General features: G+C 40.6%; 1 protein-coding gene across 1 annotated transcript in view; it reads right to left on the reverse strand.

The window, feature by feature from the left end:
* The window catches only part of GSK3B (glycogen synthase kinase 3 beta), a 155858-nt gene that overhangs the window by 60710 nt on the left and 70486 nt on the right, over positions 1-24662 (reverse strand). The window contains exon 3 of the mRNA XM_062005361.1: positions 10379-10462. Coding sequence (XP_061861345.1) covers positions 10379-10462 — 84 coding nt within the window. The remainder of the gene's footprint in view (positions 1-10378; positions 10463-24662) is intronic.

Below are 24662 nucleotides of genomic sequence, written 5' to 3' on the forward strand. Positions count from 1 at the left end.
TTTTTCTTAAAGCTACAACCAGCATGCATTTCACATACCCTTATCAAGCACCATGAGAAACTCAACTTTCCTTCTCTTATCTTGAATGTTGACATAATACAGGAAAGATTCAAAGACCTTGGACCTGCTTTCAAATCAAAGTGAGAATTTGCAGCACTCCTACTCTGACTACTGAGTAGTCACGATACACTGGAAAAATTTGAAGATTAAAAATAAAAATATCTTGTAGCTGACTTTATTTGTATGAAGGAATGGTGACATCCAGTGGCCACATGTGCCTGTTTTTACTTGCAGTTTACAACCAGATCTATTTCAAAACAGAGTTGTGGCTGCCTCCAAAGTGAAGGAATGGTTAAGTCTAGATGTATATCTGTAGTTTCACATAGATGACTCCAGGGGGTAAGAAGAGTTGAAGACTCAACTTCAATGTTAATAAAGGTATGAATACTTTCTATGAGTGATGCACATGTTGGGCAAAATACCACTTTTCCTATTCCCTTGCTGTTCATGACTAAGTTTGAGAACTGAGATCTGTCCTAAGACTTATGTTCATATACCTACTTGTCAAAACTTTTAAATTTTTTCTGTAATGTTCATGTCTGATCTAACACAGATTGATACAGGTAGGAACTGCCAACTAGGCCAGCTCTGATGGGAGTATTAAGGACAGAAATCAATCTCACAACACAGTTCAGATTTAGGAAGTTTCCTGGGTCTTGATATAAGACAGTTGGTTTGCATTGTCACCAAAGGAAGTGACAATAACTGCCACTGAAGTGAAGCATCATTTCCTTGATCATTGAAGTAGCCTAGGTTTTAACCCAAGTTTTAGGTTAAAAAAAAAACCACAAAAAACCCAGAAAAGAGACGTTTTCTGTCATAGTTTTCCCCTCTAAAGATGGACTCTTGTAAGGAAAAAAAAGTCACTTGTGGAGAGAATTTGGAAATTCCTGCTGATTCCTGTTTATTGTATGCTCTGTGAAGTCCTTAAGCTTTTAGCTGTACTTCCAAGGAGAAATAGTTCCATGAAGTTGGAAATGTCCACGAAACATCTAAAAGATGGGACTGATTGACTAGAAATTTCTGAATCAGGATATACATACATACATATATGTGTGTGTTTGTGCACATATATATATGTATGAATAACAGCAAACTAGACAAGATAATATGCCATAACAGTTCAAACTATACATCTGCTTCAGGATAAACAATACAAGCTGCTTTCCTAATGGCCATTCAACATGTGAAGATGACAGCAGTGGCTAGAGCTGGCAGAGGAATGACTTGAGAACAGATGAGACTTACTGGACAGTTCGCTAGTCTAGAGAGAAAACATGGAGCTTCTCATCTCCACTGCATGCACCTACCACATTGAAGATCCAGTCACTGTTGCCTACTTGGCTCTTGCAGAGCCCTACTGCAGGCAGAAAAAACTACTGTTTCTTTTATAAATAACCTACTCAAAACCAGAGACTGCTCATAACTACAACTAAGGAAATTCCCAGTATGTTGTGAGTCCTAACAGCAGTAACTGATAATGATTACCTGATGACTGGTGGTCTTTTTGAAATGAGCTTGGCAGGCCTCAGGCAAGGACTAGAGAGATACTAACATCACAAAACTCCTCATAATTGGCATTAATTACTCCTTTGTTGACAGCACAGCAGACCTGCCAAGGATTAAATGGATTGGAGTAACTAAATTCATCTCTAGTGATGGCCCTTCAGCACATTACTAGGCTTGTGTGAAGCATTTTCAGAGGCTCTGACAATCTGAAATTGTGCTCAAGGCTCTGTTAATTGAACATTTTGTGCAAGAACTCTTTAAAAAAAAAAACCAAACAAACAACAAAAAAACCCCAAAGAAAACAAAAAAACACCTAAAGCAAAACAACTTCCATTAAGAGAGAGGCAGTGCTGAAAGGCAAAGGAGTCCAGGAAGGCTGGACATTCTTCACTAAAGAAACCTTAAAGGCACAGGACTGAGTTGTCCTCATGTGCTGCATAAGAGATAACAGAAGTTTCTATAAATACACTAGCCACAAAAGCAGGGGTACAGAGAATCTTCATTCTTTAATGCATGCAGGGGGAAGAAGGATAATGATCAAGGATAACAAAAAGGCTAAAGTACTTAACGCCTTTTTCACCTCAGTCTGCAACAGTAAGGCCAGCTGTTCTTCAGGTACCCAGTCCCCCGAGTTGGAAGTCAGAGACAAGGAGCAGAATGAAGTCCCCTCAATCCAAGGGGAAATGGTGTGTGACCTGCTGCTCTGCTTCAACACATAAAAGTCAATGCAGCTGGATGGGATCCAACTTAGGGTTCTGAAGGAGCTGACAGAAGTACTGACCCAGCTACTCTCCATCATCTACCAGCAGTCCCGGCTCACCAGGGAGGTCTCAGGGCACTGGAGAATGGTAAATGTGACCCCCATCTACAAGAAGAGCCAGAAGGAAGATCCTGGGAATTACAGACCTGTCAGTCTGACCTCGGTGCCAGGGAAGGTTATGGAACAGATTATCCTGAGTGCCATCCTGAGGCACATACAAGATAACTAAGGGTTCAGGCCTAGCTAACATGGCTTTATGAAGGGCAGATCCTGTCTAACTAACAATCTCCTTCTATAACAAAGTGATGTGCACAGTGGATAAAGGAAAGGCTATGGATGTTGTTTACCTGGACTTTATTATAAAGTCTTTGATACAGTCTCTCACAACATTCTGCTAGAGAAAATGGCTGCCCATGGCTTGGATGGACCTACTCTGTGTTGGGTGTAAAACTGGCTGGATGGCTGGGCCTTGAGAGTGGTGGCGAATGGAGTTAAATCCAGCTGGCAGCCAGTCACCAGCAGAATTCTGTAGGGCTCAGTGCTGGGGCCTGTTCTGTTTAACATCCTTATTATTATCTGGTGAGGAGATCAAGTGCACCCTCAGTAAGTTTGCAAATGACACAAAGTTAGGCAAGAACACAACTGCTCAAAGCTCTTCAGAGGGACCTGAACAGGCTGGAGTGACAGGCTGAGGCCAGTTACGTGATGTTCAATAAGGCCAAATGCCAGGTCCTGCACTTGGGCCACAACAAGCCCATGCAATGCTACAGGCCTGAGGCAGAGTGGCTGGAAAGCTGTTCAACAGGAAAGGACCTGGGGGTGTTGACTGACAGCCAGCTGAACATCAGCCAGCAGTGTGCCCAGGTGGCCAAGAAGGCCAATGGCATCCTGGCCTGTATCACGAGGACCAGGGAAGTGACTATGTCCCTGTACTTGGCACTGTGTTCCGTTTTGTGCCACTCACTGCAAGACAGACACTGAGGTACGTGTCCAGAGAGGGACACCAGAGCTGGTGAAGGGTCTGGAGAACAAGTCTGATGGAGAGTGACTGAGGGAGCTGGGGATGTTTAGCCTGGATAAGGCTGAGGGGAGACTCTATCACTCTCTACAACTACCTGAAAAGAGGTTGTAGCAAGGTGAGTGTTGGTTTCTTCTCCCAAGTAACAATTTATACAACAAGAGGAAATAGCCAATATTTGCCCCAGGGGAGGTTTAGACTGGATATCAAGAAGAACTTTTTCACTCAGAGGGCTGTTAGACGCTGCCATGGGCTTCCCAGGGAGGTGGTGGAGTCACCATCCCTGGAGATATTTAAAAGCTGTGTAGTGGGGTGTTGAGGGATGTGGTTTAGTGATGGGCTTGGCAGTGTGAGATTAGTAGTTGGACTTCATAAAAGGTCTTTTCCAATCAAAACAATTCTATGCTTCCAAGAAACAAAATGGTTCAACTACAAGCACCTCATTTTAACAGGAAACAGAATAGATGGTCGTTACATGAAGACTCATCTTAACGCTCCTGCAAGAAGAGATGGTGATGTCCATGTCTTTTTTTGAAGGTAAAGGATAGGTGCCTTCTTAACAGGGATATGAACCTGAAGAAACACCAAGTCTTCAGCAAAGCCCAAACTTGCAAGTCAGCCAGTTGCAATCTTCTTCTTAATTGCAATTTAATATGCAGCTGCCAAAGCACACATGAAATAGTGAACAGTAGCTCATAGATGCAGCTCAGCCTGCATCTCCTGCACATTTATTTTAAATGACAGTCTAAGCCTAAGAGTAAATTTCCATCCTGAGCCTGCATGCAGTTTTGTCTGCATGCCCTTAACAGCTAAAGCTAAGACTAGAAATCAATTAGAGCATGCAGAAGAGCCAGCTCAGTCTCCAAAAAAAGAGTCAGCATATTGCCTATTTGGAATCTCTGTGCTTCCATGTATGCTTTGACTCCTTTGAATACCAAGCCAGCCTAAACAGAGGTGAGCGCAGAGGAAAGCTACATAACCAGAGAAGCAATTACTCAACAAAAATCGTATTTACTTCACTTTTACATAATTTGATTCAGGAAGAAATCTCTCCAGTGGCTTCCTTTCCTCTTTTGGGCACAGATACGGATCAATTGGACTATTAAACACTAGAAATATCCACACATGAAAACTTGACAGGTATGAAATACGACAAAGAAAGATCTAACCTGGAAATAGAGAGGAGAAAAAAAATAAGAGGATTAGGAACTCATTTCAGGTTTACACAGCTGAGTAATTTTACTCAGTAGTCACTGATTTAAGAAGTTAGGTTGTGCTATAAAATGTGGAAGAATACTCTTCACAAGGGAGCCTGAGGGATTATTTGGTGTATTCATATTCTCCCTCTCCTGGAGCACAGCACAAAAGGTTCTCAGCAAAATTAGGTTGAAAAGGACAGGTAGCAAAAACATCACATCCAGCTTCAGTAAATAAATATTTACATTTATATATCATGCTAAATTGCAAGGCAGTCCTGAAATAAGAAAAATCAAACCAGAAACATACACCTTCCTAACACAGTTTGATCTCCCAGTGGTAAGCTGACAAGCAAGCCAAGCATTTTGTTAAAGACTGTTTTTTAAGGCAGCATGCCAAAACTATCAAAACCAGTAGAATTGGCTAGCCCCATAATCCTGCCCTTTTTCTCCAAGCATTACCTAGAAAATCACAAATCACAGAAACACAGCATGGAAAAGACTCGTGACTACTTCCACCAAGAGAATCTTATACACATACCTCAGTCATTATTTGGTTGTTGTTCTTTCCCTTCTGGTTCATTCCACCAGTTAAAATTACACACTTTGCCCTACTAAAAAGCATGTTAGGGCTACACAAGTCAGAGCCCTTTTATCAGTTACCTCAAACAGCCTCAGAAAAAAACCCAACCATAATCTACTCTGGCAAATTGATTAAGGAAGAGTATTTCAAAAGAACTAAGTTATCCAACAGGTCTGACAAAATGTCTGTCAGTCTACAAAAAGAAAGAACTGAGGAGGGAACAATTTACAGAAGCAACCTGAATGCCAAGTCTGTCAACTGTCATGTATTAATACTGTCATATATTAATATATATTACATGCTCTCTTTGCATTCTCAAACTAGAAATCATTAATCAAACATGACTAACACACAGTACTCTGAACATTTTTTTATACACACACACACATATAAAGGCCTAAGTATGTATATGCATATATATGTCCATATCCATCGTCATATATAGGCTATATCTATATAAAGGCAATACAAATTCAAAGATGCTCAAACAAAAAGAAACCATTCAGTCATTAAAAACAAGGGAGAAGGAATTGGTCAAAGTCCTATTTGATACAAGATGCCCATGCTGCTAGGGCTGGACTGCTTTAGATCAAAGCAGGAAGTAAGTTTAAGCAAAAAAAGAAGACAAAAAGTTCATCACAAGGAAAAAGAAGAGACAGGGAGCTCAAACACTTCAACCAGTTCCACTGATAGCCCCTAGAAAAAGCTATTTAGAGCACTCCAAATCTTTACAACTAGCTTCAACTTTGACGTAGCTAAGGAATAAACTTAGTAGCAAGCGTGATTTAGTATTGTTTTTCTTTATTATATTTTCTGTTGTTTCCAATTTTTTAATCAAGAATTAACCCCCTTGCTTTGCTAGAATAAAGCCAGTTTTAAGATTGCCCAGTGCCTAAAAAATGCCTAACAATTGAAATGAATTAAAGTGGCTATTAGGCACATAGCTTTCAAACAGTGCCAGTCTGTCTGGACTTTGAGAAACGTCTGAGGTACCTCTAAATCAAGAGATATTTCAGGTCCTCAGATATTGGCCAAAAAACAGAGAAGAGTCTCTGGGTTTAGAGACACTGGTGTTAAGCGTCAGGGAGTAAGGGAGAAATCCAAGGAACACTCCAGGTGGAACAAACTGGTAGAGTGATCACAGCAACATGCAAACCTTTAGGCAAGAGAATGCTTGATATGTAGGTATCAAAATTAAGTTCACTGGTGAGCTACTTCAGCAGCATAACAGTTACCTCTGAAATTTTCTCATCACTGCTAGACTTAGTATAAACAGAGTAATGGCAATGGATGGTTAAGTTTGTCTGAAAACAGACAACAATTGCAAGCTTTACTCTTCACAAAGCTACTGCATTTTCTGCCATACATTCATCTTTACATTACTCTTTCCATTGGACTTGGCTTCAAGAGTAATTTTCTATAAAGCTTTGTGCACCTAGCATCTAAATCTGGAATTGCTTCCTGTGTGTCCTTCCTGACAGAACCTTACATTTTCTTCCTTTTTCCTCCACTTCTCAGACACAGCTTGATTATGAGGGTAATATGAAGGAAAAGATGTTACCGCTTCCCAGTCAACAAAAACAAGACAAGAAATATTTTTCTCCCTTCCCAGATAAGCTTCAAACATCAACTTGCTGCTCTCTAGAGCTTTTCCCAAACAGTCAACTCATACACAGTTATTTTCACATGCTAACACCAACATAGAAATACTTAAGATAATTAGGTGTTACTTTGTATTGAACTGCAAAGAGACCTTGGAACCTCAACTGCAACATCACTCTGTTGATGTTCTGCTGTGTGCAGCTTTGCCCTAGGGACTGGTTCACATTTGTCTCATTTTGCAACAGGACAGTGGTGGAAATCTGACAGGCCCAGAGCAGAGGCGTGTAGAGAGAAAAGCAGAAAGGAACATGAAAGAAAATTTCTTAGTGGAACATTAAGATTTGTGGGTCATAGAGACAGACTGCATATTTAAAAACAGAAGTAGTGCTGCCAAAAATCAGACACGTGCAGTTGAAACAGCGAAGTGGAAAATCCAGTCTCAAGCTCCATATCAAGTGAAAGATTTCCAAAAGAATTTCACTCAAGTTACTGTTACACAAAGACTGCTGGAACAGTGTTCTGAAAAGTTTTAACACTTCCACTGTTTGCAGGTTTCTAAAAGTTGTTAGATAAGACAGTTGTGCTCTGCTTGTCTCACAAAATTCTACTTCACTCTAACCAAGTTATAAGCTGGTTCAAAAAAGCAAGTAACCCCAACCCAAAGCCCTCTTTCATAGTATTTCCCTTTTTGTACTCATGCTGCTTGAGAAATTTCTGGTTACATGCTAAATTTGCACAACACAGAATTCATAGAATCGTAGGGGTTGGAAGGGACCTCTAAAGATCATCTAGTGCAACCTCCCTGCAGAAGCAGGTTCACCTAGATCAGGTCGCATAGGAACATGTCCAGTTGGGTCTTGAAGACCTCCAAGGAAGGAGACTCCACAACCCCCTGGGCAGCCTGTGCCACTGCTTCATCACTATCATGGTGAAATAGTTTTTTCTTATGTTTAAGTGGAACTTTTTGTGTTCCAGCTTCATCCCATTACCCCTTGTGCTGTTATTATCTACTATAGAAAAGAGGGATGTCCCAACCTCCTGACACTCACCCTTTAGATATTTATAAATGTAAATAAGATCTCCCCTCAATCTACTCTTCTCCAGATTAAACAGCCCCAGTTCCCGCAACCTTTCCTCGTACGAAAGTCGTTCCCTACCCCTCATCATCTTGGTGGCCCTGCACTGGACTCTCTCCAGCAGTTCCCTGTCCCTCTTGAGCTGGGGAGCCCAGAACTGGACACAGTACTCCAGATGAGGCCTCACCAGGGCAGAGTAGAGGGGGAGAAGAACCTCCCTTGACATGCTGGCCACACTCTTCTTGATGCATCCCAGAATGCCATTGACCTTCTTGGCCACGAGGGCACATTGCTGGCTCATATTTAGTTTATTGTCAATCAGGACTCCCAGGTCTCTCTCTGCAGAGCTGCCCTCCAGCAGTTCGACCCCCAGCCTGTACTGGTGCATGGGGTTGTTCCTCCCCAGATGCAGGACTCTGCACTTGTCCTTGTTGAACCTCATGAGGTTCCTCTCTGCCCAACTCTCAAGCCGGTCGAGATCCCGCTGAATGGCAGCACAGCCTTCTGAGGAATCAGCCAGTCCTCCCAGTTTGGTGTCATCGGGAACTTGCTGAGGGTACACTCTGTCCCCTCATCCAGGTCATTGAAGATGTTGAACAAGACTGGCCCCAGAATCAATCCCTGTGGAACTCCACTGGCCACAGGCCTCCAACTCGACTCTGTGCCATTGATCCCCCTAACCCTAACCCTAACCCTAACCCTCTGGGCTCTGTCATTCAGCCACCTCACCATCCACTCATCTAAGCCACACTGCCTGAATTTTCTGATGAGGATGTTATGGGAGACAGTATCAAAAGCCTTGCTGACGTCAAGGTAGATGACATCCGCTGCTCTCCCTTCATCTAGCCAGTCAGTTATGCACTCATAGAAGGTTATCAGTTTGGTCAAACAGGATTTCCCCTTGGTGAAGCCACGTTGACTCCCCCTGATAACCATGTTCAGTGATAACATTCAGCATGAGTTGTTCCATCACTTTTCCAGGGATGGAAGTGAGGCTGACCGGCCTGTATTTTCCTGGGTTGCCCTTCCTGCCCTTTTTGAAGACTGGCGTGACATTGGCCTTTCTCCAGTCCTCAGGCACCTCACCTGTCCTCCATAATTGTTGAAAAATGAGAGAGGCTTGCTTAGCAATCACATCAGCCAGCTCTCAGCACTCTAGGATGCATCCCATCAGGACCCATTGACTTACGAGCCTTAAGCTTTGCCAACAAGTCTTTAATCTCTTCCTCTTCCATAGTTTAAAAATCTACACCGCACTACCAACGTAACAGTAACAGCCATGTAACACTAGAAACGTCTGCTATCACTAGACAATGGAAATGTAAGAGGTAAGGCTGATTAAAAAAAAAAAAAACAACTCATTTCTCCTTGATTCCTGCAAAGTAGTTCTGCAAGTTTTGCGTAAGGCACAGAGCCAGGTGCCCACCAGGCACCTCTGTGAGAGGAAACAACAGAGCATCTTCTATTATCCCTCTATGCACTGCACAAGATTGCAGTAACCTGCCACCAACAACTTATCCTGGAGATGTCAGATCCTTCTCTAGCTTCAAAGATGATGAATTACGTGGGTTGCCTCACCCATTGACCCATTTTGTGGCAACAGCAGTTTATAGCCTTCCAGTAGCTATCAGCTCTAGTATACAGTTTTTACAGCATTGTGAACCTATATTTATTGGCATCTGAAGACAACTAAATATGTTATCAGCTTTAAAAAAAGCCCTATAACATTTAAATAAATTGTTGTGTATTTCATATAAATATTTGTAACTACATACTTAGGAAAAAAAATAGACCTAGTTCTGAAGATCATCTAGTCTGTTTCCCCACTTCACATCAACTCCCACATGGTCCAGAAGATTTTTTTTTTCGTTCTTGGATGACCCTTCTCTGAGGTTGGACAGATGTCATCTTGAGTTCCATTTCACCCCGAATTTTTCCATGATTCAAAAAATGCTTACATATACACAGAAAAGTAAGCTTTTATAACTTCACACTGACATCAAACCTTATAACCCTCGTTTTATAAAAACTCAAGGAACTTTTATGCCTAGACTGAAAGAAACAAATAGCAGTGTCTACTTCTTGAGATTGATTAAATCCATCTAGTTGCTCCTTCTCAAGCATGCACATTCTCACAAACGCCACAATCAAATTATCCTTTCCTTTGGACTTCGAAACTCAGCCTGTGCACAGAACAAACTCACAAAGAGGTGAGACAGGAACATAACAGAGATCAGGTCTGGCAAAGTGATATTAAGTGCTTTAAATCTAGAGTGCTCAATGCCAAATCCTAGAAAACCTATTTGCACATATGGAAAGGCAGTGCTAGAATGTGCAAATGAAGCCTGGCTGTGCTCCACAATTAAAAAGTGGCGACGAGTATCCAAACGTTACGCTATTGTGCTATACTAGTAACACTATTCCTCATGGAACACATGCTTCTATTTCAAGATCTGCTCCAATATGATCTGTTGGGCACCACAATAGCATTTTCTCAACGTTATCATGTCTACTATCTTCACATAGTAACCCAAATGGTTACTGGAAGGCAGTGTCTTGTTTTTTCAGTCTTACCTTCTCTCCACTAGAGTAGAAGAAGTAACGCAATCGGACAATGTTACAATGATCCAACTTTCTCATAATCTGGAGCTCTCGGTTCTGAAACAAGAGAAAAGTAAACATTTAGAAAAACTCTTTTCTCACTAACAGTACTGTAATACACATCTCAATATACAGATACAAGCAAGAGCTGACAAAAATAAGGAATCAAAGAACAACTGAAGTTGGAATGAGGCAATAGCTTTCAAATGTTTAATACACTTTCCTCCAATCACTTTATCACTTAGAATATCAACATATTTTAGTACATTTCCCCTCTAAAATACAACTCCACGGCAGAATCCAAGAATTACCTACTTACATTACCAAAGTTTCAATGGTAAAAGGCAAGAAGACATTATTTTTATTATCTGAGCTTACAATAACACAACGTATCAGCCAGAACTGCTGTAAGCCCATTCCCCTTGAAGAAAAATGTAAATACCGTAAAAACAAATATAATATTTCCACCAACACACCTGCCCTCCTCCACACTGTACAAGAGGTTTGTAATGGGGTTAATTTCCTGTATTGTTCTCTTTGCTATATAAACATAAAGCACCTGAAATTGAGTAGCCAACTTGGTTCTCACATTTGTTCAAGCAAAGTTTAACTCTGTTTAGGCAGATAGAGGAACAGTGTTATTATCTCATTTTATATCAATCTGAAAAAGCTGTTAATATAAAACCAGTTCATTACATGCATGATAAACTGAAGACTCTACTGCAATATCCATTGTAAGCCCTAAACAAATGAGTCTAACAGATAGAATTAAGTGAAATGCTGAATTGCAGGTATGAATAAAAACAAGCAACATTAGCACAGCCATGTTTATTACACTTCATTCCACAAGCTGTTGTTACAATACTCCTTTCTCCTACAGTTACATTTACACATCACTTTTTCCTTCCTAAATTACTGCACAATCTGCCACTTCAAAAATAGAAGGTATTTCTTACTTGGATCACAGGGCTGCTAATCATACACCCTAACTAGTTAGAAACAATATGCTTGACTATACATTGGTCCTACTGGCATCATTAACTGCCAAAGTTCAGGAATATTTGGGAATAAAGGTATGTAGCTACTTCACATTTTCATACTTAAATGCACAAAGCTAACACACTCTTTCTGAGGCTGAAATAAAGATTTCATAGTCTCTGTATCAGAGGGTCATGTATGGTGCCTATCACTACAACTAAAGCTTAAGGAACTTTGCAAGAACCACTCAGAGCTTCTAATGTGAGTAAGGCTATGAACTCCACTTTTAATTCCTCTAAGCCATGTAGTCTTGAAAAAAAAAAGAGGAGGGGAGGAGGGGGTGTTAGATAAGATGCAGCATCATTAATCCTATCGTCCTTGACACCTGCTGACTGAAAAAATACTTCAGTATTAGCCAGCTCTTTACAAACACGAGTGACATTTCACAGAATTATCAGTTGGCAACTATCGAGGTAGTAGTTAAGGAGAAAGCAAGTCCTTCTCTGAGCCTGCCTAGCTTCTTAAGAGATTAAAGTCTAAGTACATTAGGTGCACACCAAGACAGGCCCGGTCTATCCTGAACAATGAACTGAAAAATTAAGAGAAGGCAGTGAGACAACTTTGAGGCTTTCTATGTATGTTCCCCATGGAATGAATTTGTGAAGAGACGTGGAAGCTTCGTCACATAACCTTGCCAACACACCTCATCTCACAGAAGAGAGTTCTCCTGGCAGGCGCAGAAGCTCAAATATTCTCCGTTTATTCATTCTTTACGGAATGCTATCAAAAATAAGTCCATTTAGAGAGTCATAGTTGAGATTCCTGTGGCACATGGCTCAGTTCAGACTTCAGACCAAGAGAAAGACTTCATGCAAGTTCCACTAACTCAAATTCCACCAGCAATTCATAGCAGAGTCTAAGGCAACTAGTATTTTCCTCCCTTTCTCCCATTGGCTATAAGATGGGAATAACACCTTTTATCTCACAGAATTACTGGAAGAAACATCAATACTGTAAGCATGAATGTGCAAATATTATTTTGGCAGTATCTCTACTAGGTCCTTAAAATACTCATGTATACGCTAAGATTATAGCTTCATGTTCCTTAGATAGCCTGTATATGCTCATTGGATCCACTGGGGGGGGAAAAAAAAAATCAGAAGTTATTGCTAGGCTGGAATTATATTTATACTCTGGTATCTCATCCTAGCACAAGCACAGTCTGTGCCCACTTTGATGCCTTCCACTCAGATCTATCTCCTTCGTCTCTCATCCTGACCATCTGCTGCAGCTGCACAAACAGTGCCTCAAGAGGTGCTAATAACAGGGATAATTCATAAACCAGTTACACAGTAACCTATATCTCACATCCTGTGACTAGACAGATGGAAACAAATTTAAACTGTCATGTTAGTCAAATAGTCACCTCAACCATCTTAAAACCAAGCTGACCTATAGTCAGCACTCCCTGTCGGAATTAAAACTGGAAATACTTCAATAGTTGCAAAGCTCAAATTGGATATGTTGGGGGAACAGCTACTGATGTTCATGTAAGAGACTGAAAAAAAAATGAATAAAGCATCAGTTGGAAACTTCAAGTAGTCTCAATTTACCATGTATTTCTCTGTATACATCTTAAATAAATAACACCCTTTCCACATAATAATGTGGACTATTAAATGCTAGTGCACAAATGCACTGTGGGGGAAAAAGGATTATAAGCAGGGACTTTTAGTGAAATGACAGTAGTCCTAAACATTGTACATAAGAGAAAACACATGTCTAAATATAACGCAAACTAAAACCATTTCAAAACATGCTGATGAGAAAGGCTGACAGTGCACGATCAAAACACAGGGTGGACGAAAAACAAAGCCTTAAGTCATCATTTTTGTCTTCCAAGACACATCGATATAAAGTTAAAAACTCAAAGAAGCTACTCTTCTGTTCTCCCACTCATTCTCATGAGAAGAATGGTTTAGCTTTCTTACTGAATGAGAATGTCAGGTCTGGTAAGCACTGAAGAAAGCAATATACTTTAGTGTCAGCCCCATCACAAGAGAAAACCTTTAAAGACTTTTGCTCACATTGAAACATAGAGCTCCTGCAGTGCATGTTCTTTTGAGAAGCCGCAAACCAACAGGACATTGAACAGATTACTCAGCAAATTTCTGTTGGGTTGATTTCTTTATCTAAAATAGATTTCTTTATCCAGAAGTTAAGAGGCTGCTGACACAATTTCAGATGACTGCTTTATAACCAGGGCATTCAAGCTCTCCACTAACTAATGAAACAAATCCAACATAACAAAATCCTATTAATCACTTAAGACAACTTACCTAGGCCAGACTACCTGCATCCGTTCATTATTTTTAAGAAATCTAGTTGCTCATCAAGATTAAAGATTTGGTTGAAGATCACCAAGGCAACACCAGATTTATAATTTCAAAGCATAGACAACAAAGCTCACGTGCAAAGACTTAGGCTTTCTCTTCAAAGTCACCACTCCAATTCCTCATATCTGTGCTAATGCTGCAGTTGATATAAAACTGCAAGATCATTTCTGCTTCGCTACTTTAATCTGCTATTACAGACTAGGATAACCATCACCCCCTACACACCTATTCCTTTCCCTTCCCATCCAGAGATTTCTCAGCATATACCCAATTAAGTGTAAAAATATCTCCTGGATCCAGTTCAGAAGATAATTCCTCAGAATTTCCTTAGCTCAAGGCATGCTGAGTTTTGCTCCCCGCCTCCCTCTCGCTTTGGAAATTCCCACTGAAAATTTCAACAAGTTTCTTTGAGGATTACATTCAAAGCACACGAAATAGGAGAAACTAGAAATCTGTATTTTTGTATTCTGTCACAACAAGGACATAATCTGGTTCTTGTGAATGGATAAGATTGTGTATACCTTGTCCATTCCAGAGAAGGAATCTTTTTGATGGAAAGGCAGGATAAGCTACCAATGTTTCAACAAGCAACTTCAGCATCAGTCATCTTGCCTAAACTGGATAAGGCCAGCAAATTCTCATTTTTGCATTTTTTGAACTAATTTTTATTATTCTTTGAGTAATACTTTCAAATGCTGAAGCTCAGCATCTTCTGTCCTATCAGGATGGAAATTCAGAAAATGGAGGGTAATTGTGTCATGAACACTGGCACTATAGGTGGATGGAAGTAGGACAGGTAGATGCAAATTTCTCAGTATACACAATCCTCCTTCTCTTGCACATGTCCCATTTACATTGTCCTTCTTTCTCCTGCCTTCACCATAATCTGCTCCATTCTACTACATTTCTTATTCTTCAGCAAAGGTTTTTCCCACAGTGAAGAGCCAGAGCTGAGAGCCAAGGACAAAGCTGGGGAAGGAATTTGTTTTCCAGTGAGAAGCATGAAGACAGTGAAATAGCAGCAGGATTTGCCTTTTTTGCCCCCGTTCCCTTGCTTCCTTCCACTTGAACAGCCTGAATGACTAGTCATATCTGCTAAGCTGAGCACTCACCTGCACTGCTAAGCCTACCTAGAGAACAGGCTTAGGTTGAGACCTTGAGAGACTGAAAGCATTTTCATACAGCACAGAGAAGCCTCTTTATCCTGACCATCTCTCTCACCACAAGAAAAAGGCCGGACTTCAGCTACAAGGCAGCAGGCATATGCTCACAAAAGTCTTTCAGTTTGATCCTAGACAGCTATGCTCCGTGCCTTGCAGAGACAGTTGCTTGCACAATACTTGAGACATATCTCCTAGACACAGCTTGGTAAAATGTACCAAGACAAAACACTCCAGACTACAGAAGAAGTCATCATACTCACCATAAGCTGCCTGAGGTACAGAAATAGCACCTGACAGGTTACCAAGGGGTAGTACAATCATCAAGCTCAGCCTGTTTTCACAAATACCATTAATATGGTTCCAACCCTAGTTTGTCAGCTTTATCCTAAACTTAGTGGGACAGAATGCAAAATAAAAGCAGTAGCACATCATCTGTAAAAAATCCCGAAGCTGTCTGGCCCATTCCTCCAAAGGTGGATTTCAAACACCACCAATTGCAAGGCTACTTTTAACACTGTCCTGATGTCAGTAGCGGTATTAGAGAAATTATTCTATGGCTCACAGAACCCATTGCCTTTCACAGATACATGATAATTCAGGCACTTTAGAGAGTAAGACCTAATCCCTACATTCTTCCGTATCTGTCTCAAGCTAATCAATGAAATAAATCTGTGCTTGGAGGAAAAAAGTGCAAAAGGAGCTTAGGCCCTGTCTGAGAATCTGCTCATGCCAGTTATAGATAACTGGCCACTCATGACAAGTTTATTTAGTAGGCAAGTAGTTTCAGGCAGAGATAAATGTGAACAGGGATCATAGTTTTACTCATTTACATTGAAGTGTGGCTAAAGACAAAGCTTCAGTCTCCTTCTCCTGCCAGCCATGGCATATTTCCAACACCTGCAGATCTAATGGGAAGATCTAAATTTGTGGCATATCTACTAGACTCATACAATCCTTTAATCCAGAAAGACAGGACAATACAAAATAATACTATTTATTAAATATCTGCATCTATGACACACCAAGAACTGTAATGCTACAACAACCACTACCCAGTTAGTGCTGGTCCATTGATGATTGTTAAATACTTGCAGCCCAGCAGGCCTAACACACAGGTCAGAAAATCTAGATATAATTTCCTGCTCCAATGTGTAACACATGAACATGCACAGATGCAGCTCTGAGGGTTAGCTTTTGCAAAAGCACTTCAACTTCTACAATCTAAAAAGTCCTAGAGACATACTTACAATGCTAATTAATATATTGTCAACATTTAGGGCTTCCCTAAGGGGAAGATAAAAAAAAGAATCAGTGATAGCCATCAGCAGCTTACTGCTGCTGCTCTATCACACATATAAAATTGCTCCTTTAAATATCCCCATCCTTTCCTTGCACCTCTTCCTGCTTGCCATCCATAGGAATTCTAATCCTCACACAAGGGAGCACCCAAAAGCTAAGTGTCCATATAACACAAGAACGAGTTCACGTGTATTGTGTCATGCAAGCAGGATGAGCAGAAGCAGCTGACAGAGGGTCCAAGATACAGAATGCTTGTTCATGTGTTTCTGTGCAATCTGGTAAATTGTTGTTGCATCATGCTCTAATTTACTACACAACTGCAAGTAATCAAAGACTCCAAACTCAACTTTGTTTCACTACCACATTCCACAACACTGCCACACTTTCCACTATTTATCCTCATGTAAAAACCTGATAATTAAGATCCTGAAGCAACAAACAAGAGATACACAGCACTGTTACACCACAAAGCATTTCTGAAATGCTGGCCTGCAAACACCCAGGAAGAGTCAGAGGTGCAAAACATGTCCGTCAGCTGTATTTTTGCCAAAATTTATTATTGAGCGACCTTCAACCCTGGCATGAGTACAGATCAGGGCAAAAAGTGTCTGCTTTGCAGGCAGCAGCAGGCAGGACCTGCCTGAAGAGGCCAGTGGGCAGTGTTGTGGGCTGGAGATGAGGCCAGGCCAGGGCAGGCTGAAGGTACAGAGTTCAAGCAAGTGTAGGTGGAGCCACCAGCACACTCCCAACCTGCAAGCCCATGATTTATTACAGCTTAAATGCAATTAAATGACAAGAGGCAGCAAGAGGAAAAAACCATTCTTGAAACTAAAGCCCCAGAATACAGAGTGAAGCAAAAACTCACACAGCCACTGCAAATGTGGGCTAGGCTTCACTAATCCCTGAAAGAACTAGATAGATTTGAATCCCAACCATGCAGTAATGAGTGAGCTGACAAAGGCATACTAGCAGGATGAAAATCTGAGATACCACTACACACCTGGTTTCCACCCTGTTAATTGTTTTATCATATTACAGCCTCCAATAAACTCAGGCATTACATCCCTTCTCATGAAGGTACCACGTGCTTTGAACTTTATAACTCTTCGCCTAGGCATTCCGCAATGCCAAGTGCCACATGCAGGACATAGCCCCTAAGCAGAAAACTTGAGCTTCAACAGCTATTACACAGTTTCCTGCAACTGGAGATAGAAATGGGTTGAGTACTTGAAAGAACCTACAAGACAACCCAGCGTCGTGGGAGAAGAAAAATCCTGATTCTTCTTTAATTTCCTCCCTGTATCTCAGCAGTTCATTTAAGAGTGGAAGCCAAATTCTTTGTTAGCTCTTTGCTGCCTCTTTCAGTGGAATTGGATTTTGAGAGCCTCTCAGAGACTTAACACCATCTCTAAATTCCTGACAGTTCAGGAAGCTCAAGACTAAACTTGGAACATAAATTGATTTCCAGCATTGTGTCACTTCTAGACCACAACCTGAAATTCACTTAATCATTTTCAAGTGGCTGTTTAAAATATTGTGATCTGATGAACAGCTCAGTTCCATATTTCACTTCTACAGAATCTGCTGTGCTCTGCCAGCAGCAAGTCCAGACGAAGCATCCAAGAGAAAAGTTAGAAAAACAGAACTATGTCTGCAACTTGGAGATGGTTCAAGCCCATTATAACACTAAAATAAAGTGCAGGAAGAAGAATAATTGAAAGGAAAAGGTTTTTTTCCCCTAAAAGGTAGCTTTATGCTTTCAAAGATAATAGCTGTTCTTTTTCAGTGGTAGCATAGAGGATCACTATTGAAAAACTCTTACAGTAAAAATAATTTCCTTTTTACAGAAACAGCAGACAGATTCTTTTTTTTTCCCCCTCATGTTTTGATTTTTAACTCTTCCATTAGATAGAAGAAAGTAAGCATAAGAAAGCCTACAACATTGGTCCTCACGGAATCTGCAACATCCAGAGAAACTTACACCTGCAATCGTAACTGGAACAGGTTGCAATTAATCTATTAATCAAATAAGTTTCAATCTCCCACGGGTATAAGACATTTGCCAGGTTGCTAATCACTATGTTATTAAACATTAATGAAATGCTTTATTACTCTTGGCCTTCTCTTCTTACATATGATGCAGCAGATGTTCCATGCAGACAGATTCCAAAGGACTTGCAAAGCAAAAATAATTTCTCCTTTGTTTAGAGAAGAGGTAAGTGCTGTCTCTAATATTTATTTTTCTTTTGTCTCAGGACGATTGCTACATGACATGAAGTTGTCTGACTTTAGCAGTCATTAGGGGCTTTAAATCTAAATGAAAATTTCCAATTCCCTAAGACTTTAAAGGAAAGAGAAACAACAGGTGAAGATTAAGCAGGGAGTAAAGGGGGAGTGGAACTGGCAAGTGGAATTAGCTGCCTGCAGATGATTATTCATCAAGTCGAATTAAATCTTCCACAAGTACAAGTCTTAATAATGAGCTCCCAGATGACCAAGCTTTTAAAAGGTTAAGTATTCCCTGCAGAATTCAGAGGGAGAATGGGCAGCTCCTCCTCTGGGAGTGGGGGGATGGGACAGGAAATTGGCTTAACTCCAGCAGTGAAGTAAATAAGGACTTGGACTCCTTACCTTATGCACGTATACAATGTCTTGTTCCCCAAATTCCTAGTGGGTTCTGCACCCTCCGTATTGGTAAGTTTGTCATGAGCAAATATTAGCATTTTAGTTACTGCTATAATTTAAAACCACCACATGTGCATAGCAGGTCTAAGACAAGCTTAAAATAATAAATATGTTTCCCAATTCCAGATGACAGCCACACATGTGAGAATATATATAAAACTATGAACGACAAGAGTTGAAACAAAGACATAACCTTCTCCAAACACACAACGTTGTATCAAAAAGGCAGCAGAACATGCTTCTAGTAGCTGCTAAACAACTTCAGAAGTTGACCTTTGCTAGTTAAAAAAAAAACAAAAAAAAACCCCAAAAAAAAATCAACTCTATCATGCACATGAAAGGGACAGTCAAATCCACTATTAGAATGAGCACACCAGCTTGATAAAACAGGTTATCTGACTTCTTGGTTTTTTTTCTCCCTTAGTCAGCACTAGTGCTTTTCAAACACTGTCCCACTTTTCAAGAAATCATTTCCTTAGGCTAAAGGGTGTCACAGCACTTGAAATAAAAGATTAAGAAATCTTCACATTCACTGGTAGTCTAAATTACCCCAAAAGAAAGAGTACAGAGAAGAAGAGGAGTAAATGTTAATAACTCTTTGCATAGCAAAGCAGATTTTTAATGACAAGTTTTAAAAGCAGAAATTCAGTACTATGTTTAGGAGTCACCACTTAGTCACACTAAAAGTAAGAGGGATCTCCAAAAGAAAGAAAGGAGCTGAGAGAAACAATTTCCTATGTCTAGTGAGCACTATAAGTTTAAAGTGGCACAGGTTAGCAACATTTCCAAAAGCTACACTACCAACGCACAGGCTTGCAGTCAGTTTCCCAAAGACCAACACAGAGCAGGGCCAACTTAACTTCCATCAAAGTCCAGTCCTTCATTTCTCAGTATCTGCAAGAACTAGGAATACTATGAACTCAGTTGCTCCCATTTCTGATTGGTATAAGACAGCTGTGAATTACCCAGAGTAAGAGTCACAACCAGTGTCTTATAAACATCTCACCATGTCAGCCTCCAGGCCCCAATTAGTGAACAGCAGCAGCTCAAACTTGCAGGACAGATAGTCCTCCATGCCCAGCTGCCCACCCTATTGTTCTCCCAGGTGCTTGCTGTCCCTGCAGCCAGGACACTTGGATGGCTCATCAGACATCACCTGATTCACTGGCTTGCCACTCAAAGCACAGAGCTCAGGATTCAAGTCCAACACATATAATAGGCTGCAAACTGTTGGTTTAACTGCTGGATCTACAGCCACTTCAAAGTTTTTTCTGCAAGGGCAGCAAGTGCACTAGCTCCCCTGCTCTTACATAGCATCAGTGTCACTACAGCCCAAGTTCATAGCAGTAACTTCAGCTCTTTGGTTTTACTTTCCTGAAAACTTGCTGACCTAGCATCAATTCTGCAGATGAGATTAGTAAGATGAGTGCCAGAGCCATCTGCCCACAAGTCCTCTCTCCTGAGCTCTTTTAAGCATTCACTCATCGGACTCTCTGTCAAGATGTCTGGGCACAACTACAGACATCTCTGTAAGAGCAGGGGAGCTTCAGGAGCATCCCAGCTTCCAGAATAAGATGAGAACCTGCATATAATCCTGTAGCAAGCAAACAGAAGGAGAACTGGCAAAACCAAAGGACTGAGGGAAACAAGACTTGACTGATTATCTTGGCACCATATCACCCAACAGTTCAATAGCAATCATTACCAAGTGCTTCCAAGGAAGGCTCAAAAAAGCTTAGTTCCTAGTCATCTATGACACCCGAAGAACATGGATGTTTAGCCTTTCTTACTGAATTCGTTAACAATTTTCAAAAACACATTTGTATAACCTGAGAGATTCAAGGAATACATGATACTACGTGCAAGAAAATCATATAAATTGTGTCAGAAAGCATTTCCTACATCACATACCGCCTTTTCAAAGGACTGTATGTTGTTTTGTGTTTAACACACAGTAAGAGGAGATTCTGCAAGGTTCATGAAAATATCTACTGTTACTAGTAGCATAAGTTGCAAAACCTTTCACTAACCTTACCACATGCTTTTCATCTACAAAATCTTATTTTCCTCAAGTTTCAAGAGGTCTCCCACTGCATAGATCACACAAAACAGACATGCTGTGGGGATGACCAGGAGCCGAGCAATGCAAGGAAATGTAGTTTTAGGACCCTTGCCTCATTAGTGATAAAAAGAGACAAAGTCTGCAGTGGGGTAAGGTGAAAATCTGCAGAAACAGCAGGAATGGCATCAGTCATAGCATTTTATAATGTTGTATCATGGAAAATGGACTTGGATCTACCACTAGTACACAGAATAATCCCCATTAATGCATTTCTCTATGAAGTTATGTCTGTTTTACTCTGCCCATCTCAGTATTCTCAAGAATTCAGTGATTCAGTCATACATGAGAGGGATCAATAAGACACCTGCCAAAAAGCCCAAACTGGTCTATTCCACTTTAGATCCACTACATAAACAGATGGGGAGAAAAAAATCCCCATGTCTGCATTTCAGAAATCACATTAAGAGATAGAATGTGAGACAAACAAGACAGGGCACCTGTCCTGGCCCAAGGTATCTCACAAACACCATGATCAGCAAGATATTGGCTTGTCCAGGCAAGCCAAGAGTCCGCCTGCATTCTGGTCTGTTTCTCACCAGTTGCTCTCCTTGTCCTTCCTAAGTGTGAAGTTTTGTTTACCCCAAATTCAAACTATGCACAATCCGGTAGAAAACATGCAGTTTTGATTAGATAGAAGAATTTGTAAAACATATAATCTCTCTCCTCAAAAAGCTCTCTATATTCATAGGTACATGGATCATGAAAATTGGCGACACCCAGCTGCCAAACAAGCTAGGCCTGTAGTTACCCCCAGATTAAGTTTCTGAAAGACCCTGACTAAACCCATCAAAATGCGCTAAGTTCTCTTAACTACTTGGTAGTTTCCAGTGAAAGCCAAAGGACTCTTACATCACGTTCAAGATCCCAGTGCTCCACAGGAAGAAACAGTGATTCACTCCATAAGGATGCCCTCACTGTCACAGCAATGTTAAGGTATACATTTGACAAAATTTATTCACAAAAGGATGATTTTTAAAGACTAAACATGAAGTTTTTAAACTACTAACCTGTTGCTACCTAAAGCAATCAATATAGTCACAAATAGCAGTTGCCAGACCCAAATACAATAGCATATCTCTATGCGAATGCATCATTCCTCAGGACTAATTAATTCTTACCTCTCTGCTTGATCTGTTCTCTTTCCTGCTCTGATATTGAAGGGTATGAAAACCAGCAAATCCTTTATCTTCCTATCGTTTGCTTGTTTTTTGAGAAACATATGCTAGAACAGTCAAGGCATTAACATTTATAACAACTACACAATTTAGTTTATGTCCCCTTGAAGCAAACAAAACCTACACTCTCACCTTTACGGCATCCTTTGTTGGACTAGAAGTTAGGGTCTACCATGTTCTGCAGCACCTCTTAAAACTAGGGATTACACATTATTTTATACTTCCATGAGAAAATACAGCAAAGGCACTGAATTCATAGAATCGTAGAATGGTAGGGGTTAGAAGGGACCTTTACAGATCATCTAGTCCAACTCCCCTGCAGAAGCAGGTTCACCTGGATCAGGTCGCATAGGAACACGTCCGGTGGGTCTTGAAGACCTCCAAGGAAGGAGACTCCACACCCTCCCTGGGCAGCCTGTGCCAGGGCTCCATCACTCTCATGGTGAAATAGTTTTTTCTTATGTTTAAGTGGAACTTTTTGTGTTCCAGCTTCATCCCCAGCTTGTCCTGTTACCAACCTCCTGACACCCACCCTTTAGACATTCAATTTCAATCAGCACCTCCTGGGAGTTACCTATGGCAAGTCTTTACTGGCTATACAAAATGCTGCGCGTGTTTTCTAAGCAGTACAGAATCAAAGAGGCTGTGCACAAGTTTTTGTGCATTTTCCTAAAAAAAAGCAGCTTAAAACACCTATCCAGGTGAAGTGATGGAACTTGCACACAAGACTCTCATTATATTCTTCTCCTCCTCAGTTCAGGAGTATTTCAGCTTTATTCCACAACCAGAAATAATAATGTAGGGCTGCTGCACAGGAAGGCAAATCCAGTAGATCAAAGCAAACGTGAATCAAGATGGGTTCCAGGCTGTTTCTGAGAAGCTGAAACTTTCCTTGTGTTAAAAAAAGAAAAGTTTCTGGAGAAGTTAACCACAGGTTCTCTTCTGCCTATTTCCATACAGAATGCTTGTTACTGCCAGTTTTATGATCTTGAAAAACTAAACTTGTCCTGTAATATTTCATGTGTATTCCTGAGCATTTTAAAATAAGCTTCTGAACTTTTTCTCTTCAGATTGAAAAAAAATTACAGAATTAGCCTACCATAAATGACTACAGACTGATGGGAAATGGAGGTGCTCTCAATATCCCTTTTAAGTTTTTGTTTATTATATTTTATGGATTATCTCAAATTTTGTATTTTTCAAGTCAGGAACCAAGATATGAAACCCATTATCCTGGTAAGCAATAATTGAATCCAGTTTTAAGCAACTAAAGGTATCTTGTACTTCACAGTCCCTTATGTCATAGGAACTGCAGCTGCTAAAAGTTGAAGCCCAAAAGAGCAGGCTGTAAGAGTCTCTGCTTATCAGAAGCAAAGGGACCAACAAACAAATGCCAGGAGCTTCATCTCTCTAACTACCCAGAGTCAAGTCTCTGGAGATAAAGATTAGTCACAGAAGCAGGGTTTGCAATATTGGTCTTTGCAGTGAGAGTAGACACAGCTTTTACTAGGACAGCTCTCAAGATAGATCCTGCTGACAGGAGCATTAAGCAGCAAAATACTTGTTGTAAATGCTTACAAATATTTTCAGTTGCTTTGTATTTCAACAGAATTGTGCCTTCTGAGTTCATTTCCTTCCTCCATCCCTGACCAGCAAAGAATGTTTTTCCACATCTTATTGAAATCAAACTCTACACAAAGCGTGCTGAGACCCTTTCGCATTCAAAATCTCAACATATGAAATAATGAAGTTACTTCCCACTGAGCACATGGTGCTGCCTGCTTATGTAGGCAACACATTCTAGTGTTTAGTACACACAACATCAGGTTAAGACAGAGATACCATATCTTGAACTATATTCACATTCAGGATAAATAAATAAATAAATGCATTTTCAAAATGTGAATCGATTAAAACTTCCAACAATGTTTAGTTGGGCAACAGAATTCAGAGAGGCCTCAGGTGAATTTAATTCCCTTTGAAAACCTATTTATCTACCCAAGAAGTCATCTACAGATTCATTACCCACAAGCAAATCCAGATCCATGCAGACAAGCCAGTAGGACAGGATGCCACAGCTCAGTGCTCTACCAGGAAGGCACCTTCTATTACCACCTGCACAAAGCACTGTGCATTTGTACTCGGTACAACCTGTTCCCACCAGCAAGGCAGACCCTTTCCAAAAGATAATCATCAGGTTAGCTCTAAACGAGTCCTTGCACTGTTTATTCTTCGTGCTAATTGATGGCCTTCATGCTGCCACAGAAATTGCTCAATAAGTACATTGACATTGTTATACTGCCAACACTCCAGGCAACCCTCAACATGCCCTAGTTTTCCTATGTCTGATACTACTTTCTTGCCCTACCAGATCTGTCATGAAAGTAGATAACCTTTATGCCTGTTATACCCAGTTACAGAAGCAGAGTCATTGCCTAT

The sequence above is a fragment of the Colius striatus genome, chromosome 1 (assembly GCF_028858725.1).
Source record: "Colius striatus isolate bColStr4 chromosome 1, bColStr4.1.hap1, whole genome shotgun sequence".
In the NCBI taxonomy this organism is placed as follows: domain Eukaryota; kingdom Metazoa; phylum Chordata; class Aves; order Coliiformes; family Coliidae; genus Colius; species Colius striatus.